This window comes from Monodelphis domestica, chromosome 6 (assembly GCF_027887165.1).
Source record: "Monodelphis domestica isolate mMonDom1 chromosome 6, mMonDom1.pri, whole genome shotgun sequence".
In the NCBI taxonomy this organism is placed as follows: Eukaryota; Metazoa; Chordata; class Mammalia; order Didelphimorphia; family Didelphidae; genus Monodelphis; species Monodelphis domestica.
In genome coordinates, this window is record NC_077232.1 from 75,325,142 (window position 1) to 75,347,656 (window position 22,515).

Here is a 22,515-nt window from a genome sequence, read left to right on the forward strand (position 1 = left end):
TCTCATGCCTTGGAACCCATACTTAGTGTTGATTCTATGATGAAAGGTAAGGGTTAAAAAAAAAGTGATGCAAGGGTAACTAGATGGCACAATGGATAGAGTATTAGGTCTGGAGTTGGAAGGATCTGGGTTCAAATTTGGCCCCAAATACTTACTAGCTGTGTGACCCTGAACAAGTCACTTAACCCCAATTGCCTAGCCTGTCTTCTGTCTTAGAATTGATACTGAACTAGGGAGTGAGGGTTTACAAAAAATCATAATAGCTTTTAAATTTTTTCTTGCTGTTGCAGGATGGGAATGGATGACATAGCCAATGTTGTCAAAATATTTTGCATGATTTCACTATAATGTATATCTTTTTGCTCTCCTTTTCAGTGGGCCAGGGAGCTGTTGCAAGAGGGAGAGAACTTGTCATTCAAAATAAAAAAAAGGATGCTAAAAAACCAATCGTAGTCACCCCTCTCTGAGAGGAATCTACCTTGTCTTACATCCAAGCAGGAGAAAAATGTATTTAGGTTTTTTCTTCATTAGTAATATAAAATACTGAGTTCCATGTTCTAGAAATTCCTCAATATTCCTCATTTATAAGGTATTTGGAGTTAATTCCACATCCCTCTAGCACTGCGTCTTCTTTTTTAAACCCTTACCTTCTGCCTTAGCATCCATACAAACATCAGTTCTAAGACAGAAGAGCAGTAAGGGCTAGGCAATCGGGGGAAATGACTTGCCCAGGTCACATCTAGGAAGTATCTGAGATCAGCTTTGAACCCAGGACTTTCCATCTCCAGACCTGGTGCTCTATCCACAGAGGTACCCAGCTGCCCCCTAACACAGTTTCTTAATAAGTTATAACTTAAAGTAGTTACAACGGAGGGGGGAAGGTCAGGAATGGGGGAAGATATTTTTCTGATCAATACTTCCCAATTTCCAGTTTGATTTGCAGCATCTAACCTTTAGTTGAAATAATTCTATGCTCTTATTTATTTATTTTTGGTTCAGCACCATTTAAAACAAGCAAAAGGAATATGCCAAGGTCAGGAAGGTAGGGTGGAATCAAGGACAAGAGGGAGAGGAATGTCCATTTCCTGCAGACACCAGAAGAGGCAATGGGACACGTAGGGCTCAGCCACATTCCCCCTGGATCACAGAATTTAGATCAGGGGCCGATGTCCGGAATCCTCCAGTTCAACTGCCCACTTCCATTTTACAGATGTGGAAACTCAATCTCGGCTGATAAATTAAGCCATTTGCCCCCAGAGACAATAAAAAGAACTGGGATTTGAACCTAGACCTTTTGACTCCAAATCCAGTTGGTTTTTTCCCTTTTTTGCTCCTCGACCTCTTTTGCTTATCTCCCTATAAAAAATGAAGGAAAAAGCCCCCAGCAAGTGAGTTCTTCTTACCTCTGTGCAGCCAGGGGAGAAGGAAGGGCTAAAGTTCTCTCCTGCGTTAGTACCTCAGAGATGGAGAGAAGGAAGGACCGATGGCAGCCCCATGGGGAGTGAGGCTCTGGGTGGGAGGACTTAGGGCATCCTCCTCCACCAGCCACCAAAGGGCCCGAGACCCTTCAGCCCTTGCCAGCGCCGGGGGCCAGTGGAGCCCCTCCCTGCTCCTAACAGGGCACCCAATGGGCATCGGGCTTGACTGTTCAATTATTTACCCCAAAGGTTGCTGAGTCATATGTTTTGCAGAGGCAAGTGTTACCTCAGAGGGTAATCTGGTGGTTTGTCCTGTAATCAGAGCCTCACAAATAACCAGGCTTCTTTGGCATCTGGATAGAATAACGAACTTACTTTGCATGATAAGGAACTTGGAGGAGAGCGCCAGTGGGGCCGTTTTTTATTAAAGGGCCTTGTTTGGTTTTTAGAATGGAACCTGGGGAATTGAACTGAACTTTGAGGGTAGCGGTTGAGCCCCATTTTGTGCCCAACCACCGGGGGAGCCTAGAGTAGGGGAAGACCTGGGTTCTGTCTTTAGGGAGCTCACAGTCTATGGGAGGCAGAAGAAGAGCAGACAGTCCTGGAGGAGTCCTGGGTCAGTCTGGCCAGGAGGCCAACATGGGAAGAGCACTGGGAGCTAGGACACCTAGTCAATGCAAGTGACACGGGTGATCTTGGTCAGAACCAATGGGTTCCAAAAAAAATCCATCACAGTAGCCCTTCTCTCCCCAAAGGAGAGGAATCCACTTTGCCCTGCATGCAAGCAGGAGAAAAATGTATTTAGGTTTTTTCTTCATTACTAATATAAAACTAGAGAACGAACCTAGGCTTGGACCCAGGGCATGTACATTTATTTTATTTTTTGCTTTGTACTTGCTTTTATTTTTTTTAATTCTGCTTTGATTTTTTCTCTATTTTTAAATTTTTTAATATTTTACCATGTTTCCATGATTCATTTTCTTTCCCTCCCCTTTTGCCCCCTCCCAGAGCTGACAAGCAATGCCACTGGGTTATACAAGTGTTATCACTTGTTACCAGGATGCCTACATTTAGAGGGCAAAATACAAGTGGACAATTAGCGAGCACATCATTAGGAAAAATAATGAATTCAAATAGGAAGTCACCGGAGGTGACTATTTAATTACACCCTTAGGTGAGCCCCAATAGCAAAGGATCTTTCTGACCTTTCAGGGCCTCTCCTTAATGTCCAGGGTTCAGTTTGCTTAACAAAGATTAGGGTTGCTGAGCTGAAGTTAAAGATTCTTCTGAACTCAGAGCCCTTTACCCTCCCACCTTCCTGGGGAATTATGGATGTATGGGACTCCTTGGCCAAGTCAACAGGGAGTGGGGCCATAGCCCAGGTAGTCAGGAGAGAAATTGAACTTTCTCTGGTTTAAGAACCAGTTTCTGATCCCCATTCTTCTTGGAAACTGAAACCTCCTCTAGAAATACATCAGTGTGTGCCGTTCTTCCGTCTTATTCTCTCATTGTTCATGCCCTGGTCAGCTTCATTTTCCTCTACTGCAGTCTAGTGTCATGGAAAGAGCCTTGGTTTTGGAGTCAGAAGACTTGGGTGGCAGCTAGAATTGAAATCCGGAAGAACTGGGTTCAAATCCCACTTCAGACATTGACTTACCTGTCCTGACTTGAGGCAAGTCCCTTACTGTCTTTGGACCTAATTTTCTTCATTGGTAAAGTGAGGGTTAAATGGGTTTGATGACCTCCAAGGTCCCTTCCAATCCTTAATCTATGATACTATGAATTCTAATGCTTGTTATATATGTGACCCTGGATAAGTCACTTAACCCCAATTTCCTCTTCTATAAAATGGGTTTAATGATACTTGCCCTCACGACTTCAGGATTATTGTGAAGAAAATACTTTATAAACCTTGCAACACTAGAGAAATAGGAACAGGTATTATTATTGTTATTTTTATTATTTTATTATTATTATTATTAATCAAGGTTCCATAGCTAATAAGCAACAGGGTTGGGATTTGAATTCTGGTTTTCTGATTCCAAATCCAGGACTGTTTCTCCAATACTATGGCTTTCTCTCCTATGTACTTTTTTTCAATGCTCTTCCTAGAAGTATTATGACATTATAGATGGTATTCCTTAAGATTTATTAAATCTTAATATTATTAAATTTATTAAATAATTAAGATTTATTAAGATTAAGATGATGTTTATTCATTAAGATTAACATTCTTTTATTAAGCAAGGTGAATTGACTCAGTGAATTGAAAGCCAGGTCTAGAGATGGGAGGTCCTGGGTTCAAATCTAATCTCCGACACTTTCTAGCTAGGTGACCTGGGGCAAGTCACTTAACCCCCATTGCCTAGCCTTTACTGAGCTTCCACAGTATTGATTCTAAGATGAAAGGTGTAAGGGTTTAAAAAAAATTTTTTTTTTTGGCTAAGCCCTTCAAGTCTCTTATCTCACTGGATTCTCACAACAGCTTTTATGAAGTAGGTACTGTCGTTTTATTATCTCCATTTTACAGACGAGAAAATAGGGAGGTTCATTGGAGTTGGAAGGGACCTCTGAAGTCTAGTCCAAATACTCTTTTTACTGATGAGAAAACTAGAAGACTAGAGAGGCCACTTGTCACATAGAAAGCAAATAGCTCAGCCAGAATTTGAACCTCTGTTGTCTTGACCCCAAATCCAGCACTCATTCTACTCATTGCACTGTTCTGCCTTCCCATTCTCTTGACTAGGGTCACAGCTAATAAATACCGACGGTCAAATTAGCCCTAGATTTTTCTATTCCTTATTTTTAAATGATTTGGGAGCTTTCCCCCTTTAGTCAGCTGGAGCAAGTTCCTTCTGGAACAGTCCCACTATGTCAGGGTTGGACAAAAGGTCCTCCGCCTCAGCCTGGATAGTTTGGGGAGTTGTTGATCAGGCAGAAGGAGTAGGAAGATACTATGGCAGAATCTAGCCCATGTTCAACATAGGACCTCGAAAATGTAGGATGCTTAATAAACAATTATAGCCATGTCCCCTGTGGCAGGAGTAGAAAAATCTCTGAGGTAGGATGATTTGACATGAATCAGGGGGACTCTGGGATAAACAATTGAGCTGGTCCTCTTCTAGGTTGCTATTTTTTTCTATTCAACTTCAGTGTTCTCCCATTCTTCCAGGCATTTTGCCCTCTGATCTATCCTTCATGGGCTGCTACAGTATTTCCTAGTCCTCCTATGCAGAGACTCAGTCCCCATGGTGCTGCCATCAGCCTTTCCTTCTCTCCATCTCTAAGGTACTAACTCAAGCTACAACTTTAGTCCTTTATTCCCCCATAGGGACAGCAGGCAACAAAATGGACAGAGCACCAGCCTTGGACACTTACTAGCTGTGTGACCCTGGGAAAGTCACTATGCCCAGTTTGCCTCAGTTTCCTCATTTGTAAAATGAGCTGGAGAAAGAAATGGCAAACTGTTCTAGTATCTCTGGCAAGAAGACTCCAAATGGAATCACAAAGAGTTAGACACACCTGAAAAACAACTGAATGACTATCCTTTACCTACTGCTAGAGGTATCTTCCTTTTTCAAGATATGACTTAGATTACTCCCCCACTCCTTAGTCTGGTACCCAAGGCCTTCTCTTCATCATAGCTGCTGCTACCATCAACACATTTCCAGTCTTTCCTTTTATTACTTAGAATAAATAAAAAAACCATCGGATGCCAGAACTGAAAGGACCCTAAGAGACTAGCTAGTCTTTGAGAAAACTGTGGCCCCTCAAAGTGGAAAGGACTTAAGATCACATGATGAATCAATGGCAGAACTAGGACCAGGACCCTGGTCTCCCAGTTCATTGTTAGATATTCTTCCCATTGGACCCACAATCACTCTGTTTTGTTCTTACTGGACCCACAACACAACCACTCGGTTCTGGGATAGAGATCACTAACCCGCAAACTTCATTCACTCAAACCATTTCTCTGCTAGGAATGTCCTCTTCTAGAGGAATGCCTCTCTGCCAATTGGTGGCCATCCCTTTTTTCAAGATCCAGATTAAAAATACTTCCTCCAAGAAAGCTTCTTTAACTAATTCAACCCACCTTTGCCCAGTGCCTCCTTCCACACTCCCTCCTTACTTACATTTCACGACCTTGTGTACATTTGAGTTCGAGCCATGTCATCTGTTCCCCTTTCCCACCCCTCCTTGATGATTGCCTCTCCCAGACAATTATTTCACATAAAACCCCAACTTTGATTCATTCCCATCAATCTCATTATCAAGACAGCTCTGCCCCGGTTCTTAGACTGGAAGAGATGGGGCAGATGTTAGTTTACTTCCCTGTACACCATTCTTGTAACTTTTACCTCTTTAGAATGTTAGCTCTTCAAGGGCAAAGACTATCTTTGTTTTTCATAACTGTATCCCTCAAACTTAGCACAGTGTTTGGCAAGTCAACAAGCATTTATTAGTAAATCCAGGCATGGTAAGTGCTTGATAAAAGTGTTTCCATTCATTTGCTCAGCCTGCCTAGCTTCCCATTTCAAGCTCATCTCCTGGCTCATTCCTCCTTTTGCTTGATTTGAAATCACAAGAACCTTCCTCCTACCCCCCCTTCCCCCTTCCAAATCAGAGACTCTAGATGTAGAAAGACCAAACTCCTCATTTTGCTAATGAGGAAATGAAGATTGGTGGATGGGGGGAAAGCTTGCTCATGGTCCCATGGGTAGTTAGTGGTAGAGTTGGAAATTGAACTCTGGTCTTCTTGCCCCCAAATTAATTGTCCTTTCCAAGTACTGTAGATTTACCAATTGAGTCTGATTCCCAGTAACATGTTTAAAAAAAACCCTTCCCTGACTCTCTAGCTCCTATCAAACTACTCAGTATCACTATTGGTATGATGAGTCCTCTCTTTCCCCCTAGAACCCTCTTCTTAGACTGGGAGATCCCTGAGGGCAGAGACTAAGCCTGTATTTCCTGTCTTCTTCTCCAGACTGTAGGACCCTGATTGCTCCTTCCCTGTACCTCCCAGACCATGAACCCCCTGCTCTTTTTTCTTCTCCCTATATTATAATCTCCCTGAAGGTAGAGCCAGGAGCTGTTACTCTTTTCCTTGCACAAGCATCCTGCATTGTAGGGATGGACACATAGGGTTTGGGGAGTAAGAGACTCAGTAAATCCTCATTGGTTGTCAGTTGTCAATTAAATTAAATGCTTTCAATTGATAAGGTCCTAGGTTATATATTCCATTGTGGGGAACTGAGTCTCTTTGGGAGAGGAATTGAGGACTTAGTCTAGCCCAAATGTGTCACCATCCAGTCAACAGCCCTGGGCTATAGTAAATACTACACTTATGTTTCTGAGAGCCATCTTTATTGACCACAGAAGACATTTCCTCACCTGTCAGGCAGGAGGGGAAAGTACACTCTGGCTCCAGGCCCGAAGCTACTGTATGAGTCAATAAAGGGACTCTTATCTGATCTCATTCACCTACAAGATTGAAGTGGAGTTTAGGGGAAGTCCAGTAGGCTCCTTAAGCAGCTCCTTATCTCAGCCCTGTAAAAGGTGGAACTTAGAAGTCCCAAAAGAGCTTACAATGCCTCAAAGCACTGGGATGGCCTGTGCTAAGTCCTGTAAGCCCTCAGAGAAGCTGTGACACCTGGCCAGTCCAGGACATAAAGCACTGGGGTCTGGCAATTAGAAGACCAGAGTTCAAGTCCAAGCTGTTCCAACTCCCTTCATAGCCTTCCCTTCCCTGGACCTCAGTTTTCCTATCTGCTAATCTCTAACAAGGGGGTTAGGCTAGAGGATCTCTAAGGTCTTTTTCTTATCCTGACCTTCTAGAGTCATGTGGCCAAAAACAAAGACATACAGCATCATGGCCAAGGACATTGAGCCCCAAACCCCTCATTTTATATATGATAGAAACAAAAACCCAAAGAGAAGAAATATAAGGACTGGAAATGCCCTTGAATGGCATCTCTTCCAACTGTTCTCCCAATCGAGGATCTCTATGACAGTCTCCTGGCAAGCAATCATCCAGGGAAGGGAAATCACCAATGTCTTCTCACCACTCCCATCCCTCCAATCCCAGCCCATTCTCCATTAGGGACACAACGGATTTCTTGTTTATTTTCTCTTTCATCAGTTGAGAGTTTATGAATTGAGTTTTCCTGGTAGAGTAAGAGTACCTTGTCATTCAAGGTCCTGGGAATCAGTTTTGACTTCTCTCTTATTCCTCTGACATATCTTTTTGAATTGATGGCAGTCCATTTCCTAACAGGCTCATGGCTGAAATAGGAACTAGGGATTGACAGAGCCTCTTGTCCAGCAAACCTGTATCTGAGCTAAAGGCTCCTACTCCTCCCACCCCCTCCATATTCTCTGCGATCCAGGGACCCTGGCCTTCTTGATATTCCTTGAACCAGACACTCCATCACCAGACCCTGGGCATTTTCTCTGGCTGTCTTTTGTGCCTGGAATACTCTTCCTTCTTCATCTCCCTCTCCTGGCTTCCTTTGAGTCTCAGCTAAAGTCCTACCTTCTACATGAAATTTCTCCTGATCCCCTTTAAGTCTAGTGCCTTCCCTCTGAATTATCCTGTCTATATTCTGTTTGTACATAGTTGTCTGAATGTCTCCCCCGTTGGACAGTGACCTCCTTGGGGACAGACTGTTTCTTACCTCTTTGTATCCCTAGCCCTTAGAATAGCCCAGGCAAACAGTAAGTGTTTAATAAATGTTTATTGACAGACTGACTACTCTGAGTATCTGGATAATGTCAGGAGTTTCTTGGTTGAATACTGAGCCATTAGTCTATAGGAAACTTGACTTGAAGTCAGAAGATCTGAGTTCAAATTTCACCTCACACATTTATTAGCTATTAGACCGTGGGGAATCATGGAGTCTTCCTTACATTGGTTTCCTCATCTCAATGGCTTTTAAGGTTCCTTCCCCTTCTCAATCTCTGATTCTAGATTAACGGTGCTTCTGTACTTCAGCAGTCAGTGATTTCCTCAGTACAGATATCTGTCACCACCTTCACCCCCACTCCAGGTAGTTCCTAATCTCTCTATGACCTAGTAGGAGGTATTTGCAAGTAGCTGTGGCTGAAGCATTTTTCACTGTGTTACCCATCTGGAGAGAATTCTCTCATAACTGAGCTCAGCTAGGTTCTCGGACATCAATATAGTGGGACGACACATGTACAAGCTAATATGTACTAGATCTACTCAAAGGGTAGAGGACTTGATAGAAAGGGGACTGGGTATGGAGTCAGAGGACTGTGTTACTACTACCTGTGCTACCCTGAGAAGATGACTTCTGTCTGAGCATCTCTTCCTTACCTGTAAAATAATGGATGTGGACCTAGATGATCCCTGGATTCTCTCTCAGCTCTAAACATTTTAGGGTTGGGTTTAGTGATTAGGTATTGGAGGGGTAGCTAGATGAACAGAATGCCAGGCCTGGAGTCAAGAAGAATTGAGTTCAAATCTGGCCTCAGATACTTTCTCAATATGGGACCATGGGCAGATCACTTAACTCTGTTTGCCTTAGTTTCCTCAACTGTAAAATGAGCTGGAGAAGGAAATGGCAAACCACCCCAGTATCTTTGCCAAGAAAATCTCCAATGAGGTCTAGAAGAGTCAGACACAACTGAGAAGGCATTGGAAGGGGGGACACTAGTAGACAAATTAATAAAAAATAATAGTTTTACAAATTGTAAAGACAAACAACTTTGAAAGACTTTGAAAGCAATGACTGACCGTTATTTCTGAGGAATTGTATGTTATACATATTATATAATCTATAATACTATAATTGTAGTGTTAATAACAAGTTGTAACATCATAACATTATTATTATGTAACATTTAAATGTCATAAAAGACTCCAAATATAGATTAAAGCTTTGGTTTGGAAGATTCTTTAAACTATGCATGCTTGTGATTGGTTTTGTTTTCTTGCCTTCTTGATGTGGGGATAGAAAGAAGGAAAAAGGAAAGGAAGTAAAAAGGAGAACCTGAAAACAAAATAAATTTTTAAAAAGAATACAAATAAATAATACAAATGTAGATTTTATTGAACTTCAAAAGATGAGAAAAGAATAAAATGATTATAATAAGAGGGAGAGGGACTCGACTTGTGATTTCAGTGGTCAGGGAACTCCTGGGTGAGGAAGTTCCTTCTATTAGTTCAAATGGCCACTTTCACTGCAATTTCTTGTTTTAGAACATTGTCTGGGCATGAATAAAGCAAGTGGCATGCCCAAGATCAAACTGTCATTATGTGACTAAGGTGGGGCTTGGACCCTGAGCTTTCAGGTCTAAAGGCCAGCTCTCTCCAATAAACTAATCTCTCTCAATGATGATGGTGATAACATAGTTACATTTTACATAGCAATTTGCAAAACATTTTTCTGCTATTCATTTACTTTTGTAGCTTCTTAACCTGGAGTGTCCTCAGAAAGGGGAGAGTGAATTTGGTGCCAAAGAAAGATTCAGGCAAAGTACTAAGAGAAAATCAAAGAAGAAAAGATAATTTTTATCAGGGAAGTATTGGGTCAGAGGAGGAGAGGCTGATGGGGAAGAAGAGGGTATGGTTCAGAGAATCCAACAAATATTTATTAAATGCCATAGGGAAAGAACTATGCTAGTGACAGGGAATATAGAGGAAGGAAGGAAGGAAGGAAGGAAGGAAGGAAGGAAGGAAGGAAGGAAGGAAGGAAGGAAGGAAGGAAGGAAGGAAGGAAGGAAGGAAGGAAGGAAAAAGGAAGGAAAAAAGGAAGGAAAGAAGGAAAAAAGGAAGGAAGGAAAGAAGGAAGGAAGAGATGAATTGGTACTTATCTCTTAGAGTATGCATTCTACTGAAGGCTGGGTTTCAATTCATGAAGGAGAGTGTACCTAAATGGGCCCTTGGAAGAAAATAGGAGAAAGACAGAAGAAAGTAGGATGAGAACCAGGGGTGATGTAGAGAGCAGTCCATTTGGGGTGGAATGAAAAGTACATTTAAAAAAAACAGTTTTAGAGAACATATTTTTAATGTTTTTCGTGATTTCTCATGGTGCAGAGGAGTGGTGAGGGAGAGGAGTTTCTTTGTTTAAGAAAACTGTTAGTAAAAAAAGTATTTGAGAAGGAGTGGTTTGAGATAAAGCTGGAAAGGCAGATTATTGCTCAAACTATCCATGTACTGTGGCTTGCATGCTGACATTAGGGAGTTAGTACACTATATTTGTTTCTTGTGGGTAGGAATATCAGCTTGTTGGGAAGGTGATTCTGTCAAAGTGAATGAGTTGGAGAGAGGCTAGCCTGGTGAGAGGGAGACCAATGAGGAGATCATTGCATTAACCTAAATGGGAGGAGCTGATAGCTTCTTCTCCAGTGGTGGGAGTGTGAATAGAGAGGAAGGGATTGAGATTGTGAAGATAAGAGCTACAAGACTTGGCATTTGATTAGGAGCTGGAGGGGAAGGGAGAGAGGAGTCAGATATAACTGAGCTTTGCAGGCTGGGTCTCTTGGAGGACATCAGTGCCTGTCAGAAAATAGGGAAATTGGGAGAGGGACGGTTTAGGTCTCGATGTGTTGGATTTCAAATTCTGGGAGAAAAATACAAATTCTTAGAAACAGACATGAAACTCTGAGGGTGTGATGGGACTAGGGTTGCAAGAGTATTGAATCCCAAATTTGGAGATGGAAGGGGACTTTTAAAGTCATCTAGTCCAATCCTTTTCATTTTCTAATTGGGGAAACTGAGGCCCAGAGAGATTATGGACCTTACTCATGGTCACACAGGTGGTCAATGGCAGAGCCCACATTTGAATATCCAGTTGTCCAAATCCGTTAACCATATTTGGGAGTCAACTATAAAAAGGTAACAATGGTGGCCATGGGAGGGCATAATGTTACCAATGTAGAGAATCTAAAGAGATGGGAAGGGGGCAGCTAGGTGGCTCTGCGGATGGAGAGCCAGGCCCAGAGATGGGAGGTCCTGGGTTCAAATCTGGCCCCAGACACTTCCTAGCTGTGTGACCCTGGGCAAGTCACTCAACCCCCATTGCCTCGCCCTTACCACTCTTTTGCCTTAGAACCAACACACAGAATTGATTCTAAGATGGAAGATAAAGGTTTAAAAAAATAAATAAATTGAGTTGTTTAAAAAAATAATAAAGAGATGGGAAGACTTTGGACTGAAACTTGGGAGATGCCTGTGTTTAAGGAAGTAGGAGGAAGACTTAATGGCCAGGAGGAGGCCTACTTTTGAGAGAGAGATTTCATTAGAGTGATGGAAATGGGAGCCATCTGACTTCTTTTTATCAAAAGTCCATGTAACTCTGAAACACTGTCTATTTTCAATCAATCAGGAACTTGAATTTTGTTCTCTTATAAATTTGATTGTGACATGCTGTGTACCTAATCAGTTATACTGATAGATCACTCTATTGTTAAGATTATTTTTAGAAGTTATTTTTTGAATAATAATTTATTAATGGAACTTATTTTCGTCTGTCTCATATTGTTTCTGCTCAGTGCTCCATAAACACTGTACCAGCCTTCGCCTAAACACAGGGACATTTTGACCTGACCTCTGCCTTCACCTGGATCTCATCTCAAAATTAGGCGCTTTGTAATAATATTGGAAAGAACATTAGACTGGGTTTCAGGAGATCTGAGTTCTAGAAACAGATTTGCTACTAATCTCACTGTGTGACTTTGGGCAAACCCTCTCTGGGCCTCTGCAAAAGGATGGTATTGGAAATGATGATCTTTATTTATTTTAAACCCTCACCTTCTGTCTTCGAATCAATACTGTGTATTGATTTCAGGGCAGGAGAGTGATAAGGACTAGGAAATGGGGGTCAAATGACTTGTCCAAGGTCACACAGCTAGGACGTATCTGAGGCTAGATTTGAACCCAGAACCTCCCATCTCCAACCTGGCTCTTTGTCCACTGAGCTACCTAGCTGCTTTTAAGAGCTTTGAATCCTATGACCTTGTAATTCTGAAAATGGCTGTATTAAAACCACCCTTTTGGAGAGATTTGGAGTCTATCTAAGCATATCCAAAGCTCTGCTAACCTTGAGAATTAGCATAGTTCATCAGGTAACAAATATTAAGATTTGAGGAATACTGAGAAAGCCCTCCAATTCTTCTCCCCTGTTAGCCTGCCCAATTTCTTGAAATTCTACCATTTGAGATGAATTCCTTTGGATCTTGAATGTGTTTTGGACTTCCAGTCTTTTATTGAAATGCAGACAGCTCTGGAAGGGGTAAGACTTAGAGTTTTTATCAATTAAGACCTTAGTAGGGTAGAGGTTAGTTGATAGATAATTAGGAACATGATCCCCAGAGAATGGAACCTGGTGGGTAGGAAGGGGGAAAGGAAGGAGATTGTACATACCCAAAACCAAATTTCACCAAATTTACCGCTTTGTTGAAGACTGGAGCTTGTTGGCTGGGTGCATGAAATGACCCTTACCACTTCCATGATTCTGATGGATCCAGTTATTACTGATGGCAATTTATTACCCAGCTCAGAGGTGGAGAAAGTGGTAGGCCAACAGAGCCCAGGCCATGAGCCGCCATGTTTATTTCATCTAAAGCTAGCCAGCGTCTCCATGGCCAAAGTCAAGTATTGAGACGCCGATACGGAAGAGTGCCCCTTTACCCTTCAGTGGGAGGGAGTCTTCCCAGGGTCCCTCTCTGTGGGCACGGGTGATGGTGTGTGAGTGAGAAATCAGTTATCAGTATGAGAGGGCTTTACCAGCAGTGGCTGGTGGCCTTTTGACCCAGGAACCTGGGAGAGGAAGAGATCTGAAAAGTGGGGCCTCTAATTGCTCCCCCACCTTGGAGAGCACCAGTCTGACAGGTGGAAGAGGCAGCCCCTGTGTCCAGCCACAGTCCTTTGGCCCAGTGGAGTTGGGCTCAGCTTCCACTTGGATCAATTTGATGGATTCTCTTTAGAAATATGCGTTCACCCCAGACTTTAACACGCCTCTTTCTGTACCAGCTTACCCCACTTTGCTAGAAAAGGAACGCAGTTTCTCTTCGGGGATATAGCAGAGAGAGAACAAAAACTGGGGATGGTCTCTCTCCCTCTCCGTAAAAAGCCAGACCAGGCGCATAGCGTGAGGAGGGGGCTGTGGCACACTGGGAGCATTTGGGGGAATGGAAATGGGGAAGAACTCTGTCCAGAAAGCCAAGTTACAGCAGTCCCTAGGCCATCAGCGATGGGGAAATCTCCCGGAATCCAGAGCTGCTCGCCCAGGGCCTGGTGGGACCAGCCGTTAGCTTGGGAAGAGGGGCCCATGTTGGGCTGCAGCCATAGCCACGATCGGGATCATTGCCTGGAAAGCCGGGCCGTTAGGCGGCTGTTCTGCCGAGCTCCTTCCACTCTGTCTTTCCTCAGTGTCCTGCATGGCTGAAAATACCAAACATCTTTTGCTCAGGATCCAAGAGGAGGTTTGCAGGGGACGAGCATGTGCATTCCCTGCTCGCCGCCCTCTTTATGGTGCTAAAATACCCAGATTCGACCCGCCTCCCCCAAAGAAAGAGAAGCAGGTGGGGCTGAGGGGAGCCGGGGATGAATCATCCCTGGAAAAGGGAAATTGCTTTTTCCGTTGCTGGTGAAAGGCAGCCCAGCATGGAGGCATCCTCGCTTCGCCGGCCTTTTGTCCTTGGTTAAAAAAACCCAAACCAAACCCAGCAACCAAGGACTGCGGGCCGGAAGACAAAACTCACCTCTGCTCGGGGGGCCAACGATCTGGGCTCTGGCTCTCCCTCGCCATCCTTCTCGCCCACACGCCTGCGCAGGCCCTGTGCACACTGGCACATGCTCTCTCCCACGCTGCCACCGGGAGACACTGACACAGACTGGCGGGAGAGGCCCTTCATTGTCATGCGAGAGGGCTGCCCGGAGGCCGCAGGCTACCAGGGACTCTGAGGCCCACCAAGAAGCCAGCCTCCCCTTCCTCTCCCCCAGGAGACTGGCCTTTGTGAATCTGCAGTGGGAGGCCCCGGCTGGCATTTCAGTCCTGCTTCAGCTGTTTGCACACACACACACACACACACACACACTCACACACACACACACACACTCTCACAGAGGTATATATAGTTATTTTATAGATAATATATAAAACAGATATGATATAATTATATATTAATATGGTTATACATCATGTTATATATAATAAATATGATATAACATGTGTTATTATATATTATAATATATGTTATAATAAATGTTAAATATAATATTTTTATGTTATAATTATAAAAATAATTATTTAGAATAAATATGTTACGTATAGTACATTTAAACAGATGTGTATATATGCAGCATATAGAGTTGTATATACACATTTAAATATCCATACACACATCTGTGCACATAGTCTTCCCCTCTAAAATGAGGGTGTTGGGCCAGATGGTCTCCAAGGTTCATTCCAGCTCTAAACCTATTCTAAGGACCTAGAGAGGAGGAATGGGTTTATGTTTTGTTTCTGTTTTAGAATGGCCCAGTAGAGGCAGCAGTGGCAGGGGTCATTCCATTTGTGTGTGTGTGTGTGTGTTGTTTTATTTTGTTTTTTAAACCCCTTAACTTCCATCTTAGAATCAAGGGCAGAAGAGCAACAAGAGCTAGGCAATGAGGGTTAAGTGACTTGCTCAGGGTCACATGGCTAGGAAGTGTCTGAATCCAGCTTTGAACCCACAACCTCCCATCTCTAGACCTGGCTCTCCATCCACTGAGCTACCCAGCTGCCCCCTCCACTTAGTTTTCTAAGGACTCGATAATTTGGAGTCCACAGAGACTAGGTTCAAACCCCATCTCTGAAACTGACCATTGATATGATCATGGGCAAGCCACTGGATAACCTCTCTAAGCCTCAGTTTCCTGATCTGTAAAAGGTGGTAGTGATCCTTGCAGTGTGGGCCATCTCCTCCATAGTCTCTAAGGAGAAGGGTAATGAAAGTAGGGTGAGTGGGGCTCTCTCCCAGGCTGCCAACATAAAGGAGATGTGTTTCCTTCCCATACAGTCCTGTGTGCCGCCATCTTGGCTTCTCATTGTCTTCTGTGATTCCCCAGGACATGTGGCGCTTCTTCTAAAAGTCCCACTTCTTCTCCAGGGTCCAGTTTTCCTCCTCTGCTCTCAGGGTTTGGGGCATCGTGGCTGCTGACCATGCCACAGGGGCCAGGGCTGGACTGTATGGGGACAGGCTAGGACAACCAGGAGCTCTTCAGCCCGAACTTGCCCCAGGTACCAGAATTCCTAGTTCCGCCTCCCTTCCAGGTACTTCCTGGTTCTGGCCGCTGCCCCTTCTATAAGACAGTTACTCATTTCGGATCCTGGGCAGAGAGAAGTATCTCTAGTTGGGGAGGGGAGGTTCAGTCTGGCTGCAGATGCCAGGGTCGGGGATGGGAGTGGGACGGTAATACAGTGCTGTCTAAGCGTTGGACTTTGGAGTTTGACCAAAGAGGATTTAATTTTTACCCCAAATGCAGAATAAGTTTTGTTGCATTTTCAGCAGCCTTGAAGAACCTTTGGTAATCCTAGGGAATAGGTGGAAACTGCTTGCTCATTCATTTAGCAAATTTCTATTGAGTTTCCACTGCAGATGTGAACCCTCCTCTCCATTCTCCTGTCAGCCACTGGAATTATTACCTCTCCTGTGGACCATCTCAACTTCGTCCGTCGTCTCTCCCCCTTCCAATCTGTCCTGCATGCTCTCCTCTTCCCTAATATGTGAGCCTAAATTCACATTCAAAACCTTCCACCTGTCATTGTTTCTTATCCAAATAATGAAATTTGTCATTCTGTAGACTTTTAGAATTTGTAAAGATCTTATCTCAGAGCTAGTCTTTGTCTCTGTTCTACTGATGAGGAAACTAGGCTCAGAAGAATTAAGTTACAGGCTCACGCAGTTAGGAAGAATAAGAGGAGATATTTGAATATAGGCTTTCCTGACTATTTATTCTGTCATTTTCAGTCATGTCAGACTCTTCTTGACCTTGTTTGGGGTTTTGTGAGCAAAGATACTGGGGTGGTTTGTCATTTTTCTTTTTCAGCTCATTTTACAGATGAGGAAACTGAGGCAAATGAGGTTAAATGACTTGCCCAGGGTCGCACAACTAGTTAAGGTTTGAGGCTGGATTTGAACTCAGGAAGATGAGTCTTCTTAACTCTAGGACTATCCACTGTGCCACCTAGCTGTCCACATGCCATCTATTTATCTACTTTGACTTTGGCCTAACTTTCCAAGCCATTCTCCTAGTACTCTTTTCTTAAACCCTTACTTTCTATCTTAGAATCAATATTGTGTATTGGTTACAAGGCAGAAGATTGACAAGGGCTAGGCATTGGGGGTTAAGTAACTCACTTGGAAATAGGTCTTGATCAATTGACACATGTAAAACCCAGTGGAATTGTGCATCGGCTATGGGAGGGGGATGGGGGAAGGGGAGGGAAAGAACATGATTCTGGTAACCATGGAAAAATATTCTTAATTAAATGAAATTTTCAAAAAAAAAAAAACAAATAAAACAAATTGTAAACAAAAACAAAACAAAGAAAGCAGTGGTAGCAATTATGATCTCAGACTGATTTTAATGGACTACTATTGCTCCATAAGAAATGATGTATAAGATAATCACAAAAAAACCTGGAAAGGCTTTATATGAAGTGGTGAAAAGTGAAGTGAGCTGAACTAGGAGAACATTGTATACAGTAACTGTGAATGACATTATCAACAGTGCAAGGATCTAGGATAGCTCCAAGGGACTCATGATGAAAAAGGCTATACAGTACTATAGAATGAACTGATGAAATCTGAGTGAAGATCAAAGCATGTCATTCTTCACTTTATTTTCTCCATGAATTTTTCTCTAGTGTAAAAGATATGTATTGATTAACATAGAAGTATGTATTGTATAATAACACACATGTGATCTATATTATATTACCTGCCATTTTAGGGAAGGGATAGAGGTGGGAGAAAGAGAGAGAATATAGATGAAAATGTCAGAAAACAATTATTGAAAATTGTACTGACATTATCTGGGAAAAAACTTTAAAAAGCAATGTGGGTTATTATTGTAAGGGATGGACAGTTAGATAGCTTGGCAAATAGAGCGCCAGATCTGGAGTCAAGAAGATCTGAATTATAATCTGGCTTTAGACATTTACTATCTGTGTAACTTTGGGCAAGGCTCTTGACCCTATTTGCCTCTGTTCTTCATCTGTAAAATGGACTGGAAAAAGAATGACAAATCACTTCAGTATCTTTGCCAAGAAAACTCCAAATGGGACCACAAAGAGTTGGACATCCTTGAAAACAACTGAACAATAACAGTGTAAGGGATAGATAAGAGGGGACTCATCTCTGGAAGAGATTCAGGAATGTGATTGATTCCAGACTTCTTAACCAGCCCATAGACTCTATGGAGGAGGGATAGAATGACTCATTTTGGGGAATGATTTCAGAGACCCTGGAAAGCTTCCAAAAACGTCTCAGGACACCTCTCCTGGTCTCTCTTTATGCTTGATCTTACCCTATTAGGTCAGCCCTAGGGCATATTTCCTAATTGTTATTATTGTTGTTGTTCAGTTGGGTCAGACTCTTCATGACCCCATTTAGGGTTTTCTTAGCAAAGATACTAGAGTGGCTTGCCATTTCTTTCTCTAACTCATTTTATAGATGAAAGAACCTGAGTTAAACAGTGTTAAGTGACTTGTCCAGAGTCGCACAGTTAGGGTCTGGGGCCAGAATTGAACTCAGAAAGAGTCTTCCTGACTTCAGGACTGGCATTCTATCCACTGTGCTATCTAGCTTCCCCTTTTCCTTATAAATATGTATTCTTAATGTACAAAACTGCTCCACTCTTCTCCCTTCCCTCCAAACTATTCTGTTCTTTTTGAATAATGTAAACCTTCCAGTGACATAAAGCTCCATAGCTCTTCATAGTGATATTTTTGTGACCTTTTTTTGGGTGAGGGATCAGTGTTTCTTGGCAAAGATACTGGGGTTGATTTGCTATTTCATTCCCCAGCTCATTTAACAGATTAGGAGACTGAGGCAAACAGGGTTAAGTGACTTTTCCAGGGTCACACAGCTCAGAAGTGTCTGAGGCTAGATTTAAACTTAGACCTTCCTGACTCCAGGTGCTCTGTCCACTGTGCCACCTAGCTGTCCAATATATATGTAAACCAACTTAACTGGAAGATTGACTAAGCTGTTCTCTTCTGTAAACTGGCCAGCAGGAGCTATTCAAGTGCAAGAGACATTTGGACTTTAAACTCAAATTCCAATGAAATTCTCTTTGGAAATACATCTATTTAGTTTCTGCACAAACAAAACTAGTGAAGTTTCAAATACAAGAAAATGAGTTAATTGGGGGGGGGTATCCAAGATATATAAAGAATGGATACAAATCTAGATGACCAAGAGCCATTCTTGGCAGCAGATTGGATATGTGGAGTGAGAGAGTGAGGAAGACTGGAGGATAAGACCTTGGTTGTGAGCCTAAAGGATTGGGATGGTGGTGATGGCTTCAGTAGTAACAGGGAGATTAAGAAGAGGGGAGTATTTGGGGAAAGACTTATTGGTTATGGACAGGGGAGTAGTAATATCTGAATATAACCGTATGTTCAAAGAAAAAATCAGTAAAACTTAAAAATAAAACTAGGTGGGGTTGAACTATCTTTTCTCTAGGGCCTCTTTTAGCTCTAAGTACTGTGATCTATTTTTTCCCTCTGACTTAAGTAAAGTAACTACACTGGGATTTAAACCTAAGCCTTTTGACTCCAAGTCCAGTATTCCTTCCACAACCCCAGGAATAAATCAAGGTATGAAAAGCAAGTATTTATTAAGTCTCTACAATGTTTTAGACATTGTGCTAAATGCTAGTTTCTAGCTTACTTTTCTGTAGGGCTTTATGGTACACAAAGGGCTTTTCCCATAATTATACTAACAAATAAGTAATACCTCACATAGTAATCAATTAATAAATGCTTTCTCACCATTTCTCCCATTTTGCAGAGGAAGGAACAATGGTTCAGTGGCCTTGTCCAAAATCACACAATTAGTGTGCTTGAGAGACTTCAATCCATTTAACGCTCAAGTCCAGAACTTCTTCTAGTAACATCTTTGCCTTAGACCAGGCCTTTTTACATTTAATGTCATGCCATTTGTCTGAAAATGCTGTAGTCTTTCTTTCTCTAAGCCTCTCTAACCTTGAGAACATCTCTACAGTGTCACTGATGGGGGCCTTCGCTACAACTTTACCAATCTGGATAGATTTTTGGATCTTCTCTGGGAGAACCAACTCATTCCAGGTAAATAATCAGGAAACAATGTAGTCATTAGAATTCCAATAAATTCTTAAAAAATTAAAAAATTCTGGCGAATCCTTTAGTCCCAGGAATGGAGAGATAATTAGGAACCAAAAGAGATATGTAGGTCTAGTTCTGGCTCTTTCCCTTCTTAACTGTGGGATGGTATCACTCACCTCTCAAACATTTTCAATGACTTCCTTTTGCTTTCAAGATTAAAACCAAATTCTCTTTCTCCAGCCTTACTCTCTATGACTTCCTTTATGTAGACTCTCAGTTTTGACTCACCGAGTCTCCTTATTGTCATTCTCCTTATTTATCTCTCATGACTGATATTTCTATGCATCTCCATTACAAATTCCCCTACCAATAGTCATCTAGCTTCTCATTGGAGATCTCTAGTGATGAAAAACCCAGTATCTCCAAACTGGACTTTTGGTTATGCCATTTTCCCTGCCTATGATGCCCTTCTGTTGATCTTGGCTGATTTCAGAATATAGCACCCAGCCTTCTTAGTCTAGAGAGTCTAGCATCTTCCTTTCCCTTACTGATCTCTCCAGTTTCTGAACTCAGATGACTGAAGGAGTGAATGAAGCCAGCCAACCCATCAAGGGCAAACTGAACCCCTATTGGTCACTGGCTCTTACCGTCTGTGTCCCCATTAGCAGATCAGGCCATTTGTACCCATTGGTGAAAGGTACCTTAAGGAGGCTAAAAAGTATTGTCATGTATTTAAGGGTTCGAGTTGATGGGGAGTCCATCTGGATACTTCACCGATTTTGAGGACAAGAAGCAGGTGTATGAATGGAGAAACCTGATCACTCTATTGGCTAAGAGATACATCAGTAAGTCTTGAAAAACCTCAGTGTGGGGACCATATAATCTTTATTATTTTCTTTATCTTCCTTTGTATTTTCTGCCTCTTTCTTCTCCCTTTCTCTTTTTCTCTCCTTCCCTCTCTTTTCCCTTCTCTTTCCTCCCTTCCCTCCTTATTTCTCCCCCTTTCTCTTGGGCCTTCTGTCCCTAACTCTCTTCTTTGCCTCCTTCTCTACCTGTTTCTCTCTTCTCCTTTTTTCTTTCTCCTTTTCCTGTATTTCTAGAGGTCTGAATTTTTCCTTTTTTTGGATAGCAGACATTGATCTGTAATGACAAAAAAATACACCGACAAAGTTTACCACATAGTTTCCAAAATGTAAAAAGAAAAAAAAGGAACCCCCATTAGACATTAGACAAAAAATTTGCATTGTTCATTGTAGCACTATTGGTAATAAAAAAAAAAAGTTTGTGCACTTTTATGTGAAGATCCTTCTCTTATATCATTTGAAAAGATGAACAAGGCCCACTTCCCTCATTTTACTTCTCCCTTCTGTTTTTGAAAGGCAGTTTTTCACCAAGCTTAAATGCAAGACTATCTGACTATTTATTTTATTTTTTAAAACCCTTACCTTCCATCTTGGAATCAATACTGTGTATTGGTTGCAAGGCAGAAGAGTGGTAAGGACTAGGCAATGGGAATTAAGTGACTTGCCCAGGGTCACACAGCTGGGAAGTGTCTGAGACCAGATTTGAACCTGGGACCTACCATCTTTAGGTCTGGCTCTCAATCCACTGAGCTACCCAGCTGCCCCCTATCTGACTGTTTAGAAGAAAGATATGGCCACAACCTCCGGATGGTTTCTAGGGTTGTGTTATTCTAAGCTTAATCTTTCCAGAATGAGCAAACACTGTCCAGTCTTTGCTATGATTTTATAATAAATGTGTTCATTTACAAATTCCTCTACCAATAATCCTCTAGCTTCTCCTTGGAGATCTCCTAGTGATGAAAAATTCAGCCTCTCCAAAGGTAGCTCACACTGCTCAGCCGTTTGGCCAACTTAATCATATGTCATCTTCCAGGCACTGTACTAAATCCTGGGGATATAAAGAAAGGCCCAAGACAGTCCCTATCCTCAAGGAACTTACTGTCTATTGGGGGAAACAAAGTGCAAACAACTAAATAAAAACAAAATATTTACAAGATAAATTGGAGGTAATCAACCATGGGAAGAGAATAGCATTAAGAGGACCACAAAAGGTTTCTTACACAAGACCTTTAGCTGATCCTTGAAGGAAGCTGGGGAAGGAGGAGGTAGAGATGACTTGTAGAGTTCTAATTGTTAGCAATTTTTCTCCCATTGAATCTAAATCTGCTTCCATGACTTCCCCTCCAGTTCTCCTAGTTCTACCCTGCAAGGCCACAGCAAGGCAAGTATATTCATGATCATAGAGCCAGACTCCAAAGGCCATCTGGTCCAGCCTTCTTATTGAAAGATGAGGAAATTGACCCAAAGTGATTAAGGGACTCGCCCAAGGTCACATAAGTATGAGGTGTCAAAGGCAATATTTGAACCCCAAAGTGTGTTCTCACCAAGAACATACAAGTCAAATCTCTCTCCTGAATGGTAAACCTTCAGATCCTTAAAAGATAGTGATTGTATGATGAGGACCTAGCGAGAGATGGAACCCGAACAACCCTTACCTTCTATCTTCGAATCAATACTGTGTATCAGTTCCAAGGCAGAGAGTAGTAAGAGCTAGACTATGGGAGTTAAGTAACTTGTCCAGGGAAATGTCTGAGGCCATTTTTGAACCCAGGACCTCCTGTCTCTAGGCCTGGCCCTTGATCCACTGATCCACCTAGCTGTCCCAATAAAGTGACTTTAGTCAGGTTGATTCCTCTCCCTGTGCCTTAGTTTCTCTTCTGGCAATTGAGGGGTGTCTCAAGATCCCTTCTCTACTCT

General features: G+C 42.3%; 2 protein-coding genes across 5 annotated transcripts in view; one reads left to right on the forward strand and one right to left on the reverse strand.

The window, feature by feature from the left end:
* SLC26A1 (solute carrier family 26 member 1) overlaps positions 1 to 1,662 on the reverse strand; it is a 36,155-nt gene extending 34,493 nt beyond the window's left edge. The window contains exon 1 of one of the 3 annotated variants that reach the window (XM_056802279.1): positions 1,404 to 1,660. The gene's annotated coding sequence lies outside the window, so the exon portion shown is untranslated. Of the gene's footprint in view, positions 1 to 1,403 lie in introns of all 3 variants that reach the window. The other 2 variants (XM_007496877.3, XM_056802278.1) reach the window with 2 other exon arrangements.
* Positions 1 to 22,515, forward strand: part of IDUA (alpha-L-iduronidase) — a 74,154-nt gene that overhangs the window by 36,882 nt on the left and 14,757 nt on the right. For both annotated transcript variants that reach the window (XM_056802280.1, XM_056802282.1), the window contains exons 3-4: positions 19,656 to 19,738; positions 20,473 to 20,580. In XM_056802280.1, the coding sequence (XP_056658258.1) occupies positions 19,656 to 19,738; positions 20,473 to 20,580 (191 nt within the window). The remainder of the gene's footprint in view (positions 1 to 19,655; positions 19,739 to 20,472; positions 20,581 to 22,515) is intronic.